This window comes from Brassica napus, chromosome C2 (assembly GCF_020379485.1).
Source record: "Brassica napus cultivar Da-Ae chromosome C2, Da-Ae, whole genome shotgun sequence".
Taxonomy (NCBI): Eukaryota; Viridiplantae; Streptophyta; class Magnoliopsida; order Brassicales; family Brassicaceae; genus Brassica; species Brassica napus.
The window spans coordinates 294,627-305,156 of NC_063445.1; the positions used below are offsets into that span (position 1 = coordinate 294,627).

A 10,530-nucleotide genomic window follows, 5' to 3' on the forward strand; every position below is an offset into this window, starting at 1 on the left:
TACGATGCATTTTCCAGTGTCATAAAATTAAAAATTTGTTGGAAGTATATCCCGAACCAACGTGCATGGTTTTTAATTGAGTTTGAAAAAACATATTTCATTTTAACTGATCACATCATATGATAGGTGAAAATTACAAAAAGAATCTTATATGTTATTTATTCTAAAAAGGTGTGGGTGGGGGTACTGAAGTTGAGATCATTTTGTTTGATTTAAAAAAATATATATTTCAAGGAATAGTTAAATCAAAATTTCTCTAAGATCTTGCTTCCGGTTCAATGTGCATTCAAACTCAGATTCAATCATATATATGTTTCTTTTTAAAATTTATAATTTGTTCTCAACTTTTTTATCCAAATTGGAAACAAATCGCTTTCAAAACTATTTTTCAGCTTCTTAATAATAAATTTATGAGATCTCTATTTCTTAAGATATTAATTTTCATAAGTATATATAGTTTAAGAGTGGAAAGGATAAGGTTCCCTACACATGTGTCATAAAAAAATCTAATGCAATTATTGCTTCCAAAGACTTTAGAATCTAAATTCTCAAGGCTAATATGTTATTTTTAAATAAACAAATTAAAACTGAAAATAGAAAACAGAAGATGTATACAGAGCCACCTACGTCGGCAAATGGATTCACTACCAAATCAAGGGCATGCAAAGACTTTAGTATTTTGCGTGAAAAAGACTGAACTATATGTTGTATAGATTATTAGGTACATTACAGTAAGATATAATGTGCATGTGTTGTGTTTTGCCACTTAATTATGGTTAGCTTTAATTTTTTGTAGCTAAATATTTTCCACAAAAATAGTATGTTCATCTATATAAAGACGGGGCCCTCTTTCGTTGTTGTTTTAACATCAACACGTGCTCTGTTCCATCACTTGTTCTACTGAACATTTCGTACATCTAGATAAATCTATTGTTATTTCTAAAAATGTGTCTAGTTTTAAACTTCGCTAATAAATCATAAACTAAAAATGTTCGTTCAATTTTTTTTCGTAAGGCACAAATATGTGTTCAAGCAGAATCATCCACACGCATGATCTCACTAGGCCATCACAAATTTACATGAATCGTTAAACTGTTTTTTTGTCAACAGCCGGCATTCAATATATATGTATATGTATATATCATAGGGGTATCTTGTTGAAATCTCTTAATATTAAGCATTATTTTCTCATGTTATAGTTCACATAAAGCACATCGTTCAAATCACACATTAATTTAATTTTTTTTACATTTACCAGTACGTAAATAGATCTACATGAATAGTGTGGCTCTAAAAATCAATTGGTCCAAGATACAATGACTAGAGATCGATCTTATCGGTGTATTCTTGACCACAAAAAAAGGCATTCTATTTTACTCGGTTTAGTAAAACACTTGCTGATAAAGAGAACCGAAATCACCTAGGAGACTCAAGGAAGGAAAAAAAAGGTTTGTTAAGAATAAATTTAGGAGGTAAAAGTTAAATGAAAGTTAGTTTCATTCACATGCTAAAACATGTGATCTCTTCGTCGATCTTCTGAGAACTCAGCCGACTATAAACCATTTAAGTCCCTAAATATAAAATATTTTATTTTTTGTGATTGCATGAAGAATGTGAGAGGTAACGTATGCAGTATATCCCATGTGGATGCATTGCGTTTCAAACCTTTTTCTCACAATGCAACGTGACGTTACTGGAATCTACCGAAAATGCCGAGAAAGTTAAACTAGAAGATATTGGTTTTATATTTCTTTAGTAAGTACCCAGACACATATCAATCAGTATTCATGCTTCGAATAAAAATTTATATGTTGGTTGAGAAATTCTTTTAATGCATACATATACCATTTCTACTCCATTCACGGCTTTAACTCTACCGTTAGGGAAGTATCTTACCAAAAAAAGAAATACTAACTCAGAGACGAACCAATTTGAGTGATTAACTAGTCATTAGAAACTACCTCTAACTACTAAAATATAATAAATATAGACATTTCTAATTGGTCTTAGTGAATTTCAATGGAACGCAACAGAAGATTCAGATTGGTCCATGCAGCATTTTTTTTTGGGTCCATGCAGCTTTAGACAAATTGTTTCTTCTTTTTTTTTTTTTACAAACTTCACAACTCTCTCTTCCTTTAAAACCCTTAACCATTCACCACTTCTCCATTCACTAGTCTCTTTATCTCTTACTACGAACATTCAAATATATAAAAACATGTTTATAAGGCTGATTAGTTTTTTGGTTCTTGCCGGTTTCTACGTAGGTGTTGGGACCGGTCAGCCTCTTGTACCGGCTCTAATCATAATGGGAGATTCTGTTGTCGATGCCGGTAATAACAATCACCGCACTATCTTCATCAAGGCTAATTTTCCTCCCTACGGACGGGACTTTTTCGCCCACAATTCCACCGGCCGTTTCTCTAATGGAAAACTCGTCATTGACTTTACCGGTTCGAACCAACCTAACATGTTACCATTTCAAATTTATTTTTGGTTCTCTAAGGTTCTATTTGTAATCATATGGTTCAAGTTAATTCAACGACGCCACAACGTTACCAGTTACACAATATTGTAAAATTTATGTGTTATTTGAGGTTTTAGTTTATTTTACGATTCAGCCATTCTATTTTTATTAATTCTTTCTTTTTACAATTCGTAATTCTGTAATATATTTAATTTGGATTCATAATGTCTTCAATTTTCTTGTATTTTTGTTTGTTGTTCACTGTTGAGCAGCTGAGAGCCTAGGGTTCACTTCTTACCCAGTGGCGTACCTTAGCCAGGATGCAAATGGGACAAACTTATTAACCGGAGCCAATTTCGCCTCTGGTGCTTCCGGTTTTGACGACGGAACTTCCTTACTATACGTAATTAGCTCTTAAGCCTAAACCAGCCATTAATTAGTTAACCGCAATGCTTTTAACATTTTATGGTTGATCATATGTTATGTTTTTTTTTTGTTGCTAAATGATCATATGTTATGTTGTAGAACGCAATCACTTTGAACCAACAGCTGAAAAACTACAAAGAGTACAAAATCAAGGTGACAAATATGGTAGGGAGAGATAGAGCGAACGAGATATTCTCAGGAGCCATTTATCTTCTTAGCACCGGTTCAAGCGATTTTCTTCAAAGCTATTACATCAACCCGATCCTTAACCGGATTTTCACACCTGATCGATACTCAGATCGACTCATGAATTTTTATTCCACCTTTGTCCAAGTAACTAAAAACAATCCCACAACGTACCAATTTATCATCCTTCCGGTTTTCCAATTTTCCTTAACCAATGGTTTGAGTTTTTGTGTAGAATCTGTATAATTTAGGAGCTAGAAGGATTGGAGTGACGACGTTACCACCGTTAGGTTGTTTACCGGCGGCGATAACGATGTTTGGTGGAGCTGGGAACAATACATGCGTCGAAAGACTAAACAGAGACGCAGTTTCATTCAATACCAAACTCAACAACACATCTATGTACCTAACCAACAAGCTTCCCGGTCTGAAACTGGTTGTCCTTGACATTTATAATCCTCTATTGAGCATGGTCATGAACCCTGTTGCGAACGGTACGTAATTTTGACATTCATTTATGTAAATTGAGTTAAATTCTGACATGCATACCAAACGTATTGCGATAGGTTTCTTTGAATCAAGAAGGGCTTGTTGTGGAACTGGAACAATGGAAACTTCGTTCCTATGCAATGCAAGATCGGTGGGTACATGCTCGAATGCTACCAACTACGTGTTTTGGGATGGTTTTCATCCATCTGAAGCAGCTAATCGTGTTCTTGCAGCTAGTCTTCTTGTCCAAGGAATATCTCTCATTTCCTGAACCTAAATTAAACGATTCAAACAACTAAGATGATGTATGAAAATATATTCTAGACCAATTTACTTGAACTATATATGATTTCAACAATTGTCTTATTTAATATTTTCTCTATATTTAAATTATTGAGTTTTTAGGATTTGTACACATATTAATAAAAATTAAGTATATTTTTTTCTACTACGTTTTAGTTTTATTTGTTTCCCTATAAATTCTACAATTCATATTTTTAGATTTTAATTTTGAACTAATTAAAGTGCACTAATTAAAATTCAAAACATCAATCTTTCAAATACAAAATTTAAAACTCAAAACTTCAATTATTTTTTAAATATGGAGGGAGTCCCATTGTAACAAAATTACAAAATCTTGGTGGTGGTTTACTATCCAGTATCCACTACGAAAAATGTTGCCATTAATCACTGGAAAATGTTTGTTTCACAAGTAAATGACACTTATTGTAAACGTTTCAATAGTACAGGGACCTGAAATTAAATTATCCATTAATAAAAATATCTGAATTAGTTAGTTTAGTTTGGTCTTGGAGCGAAGGTGTTATCCAATGGCCACCGTTAATCATCACTGCCTCCTCAATCTCCCTCACATCCCACCGCCGCCGCCGATTAACCGCCCAAAACTCCCTCTTCTTCCTCCGTCATCCCTCCCCTCTCTCTCACTCTCGCGTCTATCTTCCCTCTCCGCGTCTCTCTCTCTCTCACCAGCAACCATCCATAAACGCTCTCCCTCGTCTTCGTTCGAAAGGGAAGAGATTGAATCCGCCGTCGATGGCTTCTTCTATCTGCTCCGATTGTCGTCTCAGCACCACGACGTGGAAGTAACGAGAGCCGTGCACGCTTCCTTCCTCAAGCTCAGTGAAGAAAAAACGAAGCTTGGAAACGCGCTAATCTCGACGTATCTCAAGCTAGGCCTCCCTCGCGACGCTCTCCTCGTCTTCGCGTCTCTTTCTTCTCCCTCCGTGGTGTCTTACACAGCTCTCATCTCGGGGTTCTCGAGGCTAAACCTCGAGATCAAGGCTCTTAAAGTTTTCTTCAAGATGAGAAGCGAAGGTTTGATCGAGCCTAACGAGTATACTTTCGTCGCGGTGTTGAACGCTTGCGTGAGGAGTGGGAGATTCTCGCTCGGTGTTCAGATTCACGGTTTGATTGTAAAGTCTGGGTTTTTGGATTCTGTTTTCGTTTGTAACTCTGTGATGAGTTTGTACTCGAGTGGTGATGCGCGTAAGGTGTTCGACGAAATGCCTGAGAGAGACGTTGCTTCTTGGAACACTTTGATTTCGAGTTTGGTTAAAGAAGGGTTGTTTGGTGAAGCGTTTGGTTTGTTTTGTGAGATGAATAGAGTCGAAGAAGCTGATAGCTTTACGGTGTCGACGCTTTTGAGCGCTAGTGACTTGATGAGAGGGAGAGAGCTTCATGGTCGTGTAATTAGAGTTGGGTTGAGGCAAGAGCTGAGTGTGAGTAATGCTTTGATTGGGTTTTATGCTAAGTATGGGGATGTTAGAAAGGTGGAGACTTTGTATGAGATGATGAGTGTGAGAGATGGGTTTACTTTGACTGAGATGATCACAGCTTACATGGCGTTTGGAATGGTGGATTTAGCTGTTGAGATGTTTGAGAAGATACCTGAGAAGAATACTATTAGCTATAACGCTCTAATGGCTGGGTTCTGTAGAAACGGTTACGGCTCCAAGGCGTTGAAGTTATTCATTGAGATGCTGTTGAGAGGTGTTGAGTTGACGGATTTTAGTTTAACGAGTGCTGTGGACGCTTGTGGTTTAGTTGCAGAGAAGAAAGTAAGCGAACAGGTTCACGGGTTTTGCGTAAAGTTTGGATGTGCTACAAACCCTTGTATCCAGACGGCATTGCTTGATATGTGCACAAGGTGTGAACGTATGACGGATGCTGAGGAGATGTTTGAGCAATGGCCTTGTAATCTGAATAGCTCGAAAGCTACAACGTCGATGCTCGGTGGTTACTTTCGGAACGGCTTGCCTGAAAAGGCTTTATCGCTGTTCTATCGAACACTTAAAGAAGAGAAACTTGTTTTAGATGAAGTTTCGTTGACTTTGGCTCTTGCCGTGTGTGGGACGTTAGGGTTTGTAGAAATGGGTGATCAGATCCATGGCTATGCTCTTAAAGATGGGTTCTTTAATGATATAGGCTTGGGGAACTCTTTGATTAGCATGTACTCGAAATGCTTCCGCTTCAGTGACGCTGTTAAGGTTTTCAACACTATGAGAGAACACGATCTTGTATCTTGGAACAGCTTGCTCTCTTGCTACATTCTTCAAAGAAACGGCGACGAGGCACTGGCTATATGGTTGAGGATGAATAAGGAAGGTATCAAGCCTGATACAATCACTCTCGCTCTTGTTATATCATCTTATAGGTATACAGAGTCAGATAAGATTAGTACCTGCCGTGATCTGTTTCGCTCCATGGAGACTGTTTATAACATTTCACCGACAACTGAACACTACACTGCATTTGTCCGTGTTCTTGGTCACTGGGGTCTTCTCGAAGAAGCGGAAGAGACAGTAAACTCGATGCCGTTTCACCCCGAGGTCTCTGTTTTGAGAGCGCTGCTCGATAGCTGCAGAGTCCATTCAAACGCAAGCATGGCGAAACGCGTAGCGAAGCTTATACTATCCGCAAAACCTGACAACCCGTCTGAATACATCCTCAAATCCAACATCTACTCAGCGTCAGGGCTCTGGCACCGCTCCGAGACGATAAGAGAGGAGATGCGCGAAAGAGGCTATCGTAAGCATCCTTCTAGAAGCTGGATAGTCCATGGAAATGCAATACACTCCTTCCATGCGCGTGACACGTCCCATCCGGAAGAGAAAGACGTATACAGCGGGCTGGAGATACTGATAATGGAGTGTCTGAAGGCTGGGTACGAACCTAACACGGAGTTTGTTCTTCAGGAGGTTGATGAGCTTACGAAGAAGAGTTTCTTGTTTCACCACAGTGCGAAACTGGCTTTGACTTATGGCATTCTCACGGCCAAGAACCAGAGAGAGCCGGTTCGGGTTGTGAAGAACGTGATGGTTTGTGGTGATTGTCACGAGTTCTACAAGTACGTGTCTGTTGTGGTGAAGAGAGAGGTAGTTTTGAGAGACTCCTCAGGGTTTCATCGGTTTGTTAATGGAAAGTGTTCTTGTAAAGATCTCTGGTGAATCACACAACAAGTGCTTCAAGTTGTTGTTGTCTCTATTTGGTTTTGTAATGTATCCCGTTTCATTATATAGTTGTAAGTTGTTAATATACAAGAGTTCTTTTGGGGTTGGGATTTGTTGTTGCGGGTTGAAATTGATAGAATTTAAAAGTTTGGGGGTAAAATAAGGGAACAAAGAGAAGTTTGCATGTGTTCTAGGTTTTATTTTCTATTTCATTTAGCTGTTGCCTAAAATTATGTGCATGTCTATTACAGTATCTTTAATTCTTTATTGTGTGTACAGTTAACTAGGGAAGTGGCAAGAAGTCAAAGAATAATAAGAAAGCAAAGAAACCAGAAGTTGCAGCCAAGCAACAGAAATGCAAATGCAAGTTTCAAATAACCATATACTGTGGAATGAAAAATAGTGTTGGGTTTGGGACACAAGCACGTTTCATTTATGTTTTAAAACCGTACGATGAGCAAAAGCTTGTCTTAGTCTAATTAACACCACTTTAAGTCCCTGCCTAGTCTAAAGCCCTGTCCGAGAGCGTCTCTCTCTGTGTCTCTATGATCAGCAACAGCTATCACGGGTAAGGCGGCCAGCTAGAGGAAGCAACGACCATTGGATTGTTGCATTGATCAATACCGTAAATCTGATTTACTCCAGTGAGTTGATTGGTGTGTAGATTTTCCATTCTTGGTTGAGCTATCACCACCGAGGGAAGCTCCGTCGTGTCTTCCCCACCGGATATCTGCTTCTTGATCAGTCCTTGGTCTCTTAGTACAGCTCTCAGCTTCTTGACCTGCGTCACAATTCAATTTGTGGGAGGGGTTCTCTATGATAAAATTCAAGAACTTAAGGTATCCCATAGGTTTTTAAAAAAATGCAATAGGGTACACATACCTCCTCATGTAGCATCTGCTTCTCTCTAGAAACGAGGTCGTACTCTTGCCTAAGAGAATCGTACAGTTGCTCGAGCTGCTTTGCCTTCCATCGTGCACGGCGGTTTTGGAACCAAACCGCTATCTGACGAGGCTGCAAACCAAGATCTCTAGACAGCTTCAGCTTCCTGTCTGAGTCTAGTTTGATCTCTCCTTGAAAACTCTGTTCAAGTGAAGCTAACTGTCCACTCGTTAGTCTCTTCTTCTTTGTCATCTCGTTCTTGTTGCTTGGATATCGGTACGCATTGATGATCTTATCTGATTCCGGTACAGATATAACCGGTCCGGTCTGCGTGTATGAATTTCCTGCTGTAATACAACAAAAAAAATTTACATCAAAAAAAAGTTGAAAATATTTGAGAGCTTAGAAAAATGCACAACAAAAGTAACAAATATGAAATATCCATGAGTTATGAAAAAAAAATCCTCATTCTTTTATAGAGTGAACATAAACGAATCTCTTTTTTTTGTTCAGCACATTAACGGATCTCAAACTTTCAAAACTAACGTTTTAACTTGTTACATTTTGGATCCCAAGAAGAGACAAAGTACTTTGAATCCTAATAAGAAGAAGGAACTTATATATTTAACTTTTTCGACTGAAGATAAGAACATCTGAACTTTTCATCTCAGAACGTTTTTAGGTAACATATCCCAAGGTCTGTGGAATGATGCCTCGGAACACTTTCTCAATATAGATCGCATTCAACCCATCGAAAATAATAGAACAATTGAAAGTGTGGAAATAATTTTTTTTCTTCTGGTAGTTCATGGATTTGTTGTGACAAAAACAAAGTCCATGAACGTGTCAAACGTGAAATTATATTGGCATTTACAACATACACTAACATTTAGGTGAATATATATGATTGAAAACCTTACCCCAATACAACAAGCAATAAAAGAGATAGGACCATGTATACAACTAAATCAAAGAAACAAAAGCAAGTATATATGCAATTAAAAATAGGGTCTATAAATATATAATAATTGTGTGCATATACCTGCATAAGGATGATAGTTGAAGCTATGAAGCGAGTTAAAGGAGCTCGACTCCGGCCATGGCTGCGGCAAAAAAGCAACTCTCACGTTTTCTACGTTGCTTGTCATTGACCATTCCATTTCTTTTGTTTTGTTTTCAGTTCTTGTGCATCTTAGTATATATAAGGAGATATGAGAGATGGTTAAAAAGCATGAACTTTATATGATCTAATATAAATGGAGAAATAAAAGAAAAAACTAGGGTTTTAATGGACCACAAGAAAGAAGTAAGAGAGGCGTGACAAGAAGGTTCTCTTGTATACACTTTGTCTTTTGGATAGTTGCAACAAAGTGTGAGAGCATGCAGTGTTCAAAGCAAGATATATATAATTGAGATATGCATTTAGAGGGAGAAGATATAGAGATAGTGATGGAAAGAAAGTGAGATGTATTGTTTCTGTGAGTTTTTTCACCTAATAGGGAGCAGCCCAACAGTGCCTTTTGTTTTGGAATTTAAAGATCGAAAAGGAAAATATGATTTCACATCACCAATCATCATCTCTCTAACGTTGATATAGGTTGATATATTTTGTTGTATCCAAGGGGTCAAACTTGGAATTCAAGAATATTTCTGATATCAACTTTTTCCTTACATTAAGAAAATAACAAACATAAAAGAAATCGTCGTTTATATATGTTGTTATAATTAAGTTTGGAACACAATGTGAACCAACAAAGGCAATTTGGAGGCCATGTGCGTTTTTAGATCAAGAGAAATTGAGTTTACTATATATACAAATTATAAAAGGTGTTAATAAAATTTATTCATAAAAAGGTATAGCAAATTTCTTAGGATTATATTAGAGAACAATTGTTAGAATAATTTTAGAAAATTTATAGCCGTGTGTGAATGCACCAAACATTTGCTTTAAAAGATAGTAAACCGATAAATGGTAAATCACATTCTGTCTGGGTTAATGTTATTTAACGGATCTTCTAAACTTGGAACTTTTTAACATTTACATAAATCTACTTGTGGGCAATAACATTTAAACCACCGTCGTAATTGACTGATTTTATGGACGTAGAAAATAAATGTAACTGAAAAGAAAAATGAAGGAACATTTATGAGATCTCATAAATATTTGTAATTTCATGTATTAATATATGTGGGGGGTGCTTATTTTTGACAAAGTTAAGCTTAAAATATGTGAAAGAGAAAGAGTGAAAATAATCTAATGGTCCCCAAAAACTCCAATAAAAGACAATGTGGTTCCCCTCTCCTTTGGTTATGCCTCCATTCTTGGTCCTAAGATTTTCAGTTATTGTTTTGTCGTATATACACCATCAAAATCTACTTTATACATATTTGTGTGTGTGTGTAAATTAATATGAAAAATAGTTGTCACTAGTGGCAATTCCATAACCATGTATATGTGCAGTAACCTGCATAGAGTATAGGGTGAGCCAAAAGCTATCTTTGAAAGCTAAGAATCACCACAGAGAGCTAAGTAGACCATCTATATATAAAGAGTCTGATATGACCAAAAAAGCCAAAACAAAGAACAAGTTTGAAAACTAAGTCTCATAG

At 37.0% G+C, this 10,530-nt stretch overlaps 3 protein-coding genes across 4 annotated transcripts; 2 read left to right on the forward strand and 1 right to left on the reverse strand.

Annotated features, from left to right (window-relative positions):
* Window positions 1-1,895: 1,895 nt before the first annotated feature.
* LOC106425296 (GDSL esterase/lipase At5g03820-like) lies at window positions 1,896-3,975 on the forward strand. The gene is made up of 5 exons (XM_013866028.3): window positions 1,896-2,453; window positions 2,740-2,870; window positions 2,993-3,226; window positions 3,315-3,573; window positions 3,646-3,975. Exons 1-5 carry the CDS (start codon window positions 2,051-2,053, stop codon window positions 3,837-3,839), a joined length of 1,221 nt encoding a protein of 406 aa, XP_013721482.1. The 5' UTR covers window positions 1,896-2,050; the 3' UTR covers window positions 3,840-3,975.
* A 378-nt stretch (window positions 3,976-4,353) lies between these two features.
* LOC106425314 (pentatricopeptide repeat-containing protein At5g03800) lies at window positions 4,354-7,268 on the forward strand. Its single transcript, XM_013866042.3, has one exon. The coding sequence runs from the start codon at window positions 4,399-4,401 to the stop codon at window positions 7,033-7,035; it is 2,637 nt and encodes an 878-aa protein (XP_013721496.1). The 5' UTR covers window positions 4,354-4,398; the 3' UTR covers window positions 7,036-7,268.
* On the reverse strand, window positions 7,085-9,289 carry LOC106425300 (putative homeobox-leucine zipper protein ATHB-51). Of its 2 annotated transcripts, none has more exons than XM_022697849.2 (3): window positions 8,963-9,289; window positions 7,921-8,264; window positions 7,085-7,819 (listed from the first exon to the last, which is right to left on the reverse strand). In XM_022697849.2, the coding sequence occupies exons 1-3, from the start codon at window positions 9,078-9,080 to the stop codon at window positions 7,601-7,603; spliced, it is 681 nt and encodes a 226-aa protein (XP_022553570.1). In that variant the 5' UTR covers window positions 9,081-9,289; the 3' UTR covers window positions 7,085-7,600. The 2 variants fall into 2 exon arrangements, with proteins under 2 accessions (XP_022553570.1, XP_013721484.1); XM_013866030.3 differs by having other exon boundaries at window positions 7,921-8,267; window positions 8,963-9,284.
* Window positions 9,290-10,530: the final 1,241 nt, after the last annotated feature.

Coding starts and splice junctions, on each gene's coding strand:
- LOC106425296 (XM_013866028.3), top strand. CDS start 2,051: ATGCAGCATTTTTTTTTGGGTCCATGCAGCTTTAGACAAATTGTTTCT. Junction 3,227..3,314: donor TTTATTCCACCTTTGTCCAA/GTAACTAAAAAC, acceptor GTTTTTGTGTAG/AATCTGTATAATTTAGGAGC. Junction 3,574..3,645: donor CATGAACCCTGTTGCGAACG/GTACGTAATTTT, acceptor GTATTGCGATAG/GTTTCTTTGAATCAAGAAGG.
- LOC106425314 (XM_013866042.3), top strand. CDS start 4,399: ATGGCCACCGTTAATCATCACTGCCTCCTCAATCTCCCTCACATCCCA.
- LOC106425300 (XM_013866030.3), bottom strand. CDS start 9,080: ATGGAATGGTCAATGACAAGCAACGTAGAAAACGTGAGAGTTGCTTTT. Junction 8,268..8,962: donor CAACTATCATCCTTATGCAG/GTATATGCACAC, acceptor GTTGTATTACAG/CAGGAAATTCATACACGCAG. Junction 7,820..7,920: donor AGCAGATGCTACATGAGGAG/GTATGTGTACCC, acceptor ATTGTGACGCAG/GTCAAGAAGCTGAGAGCTGT.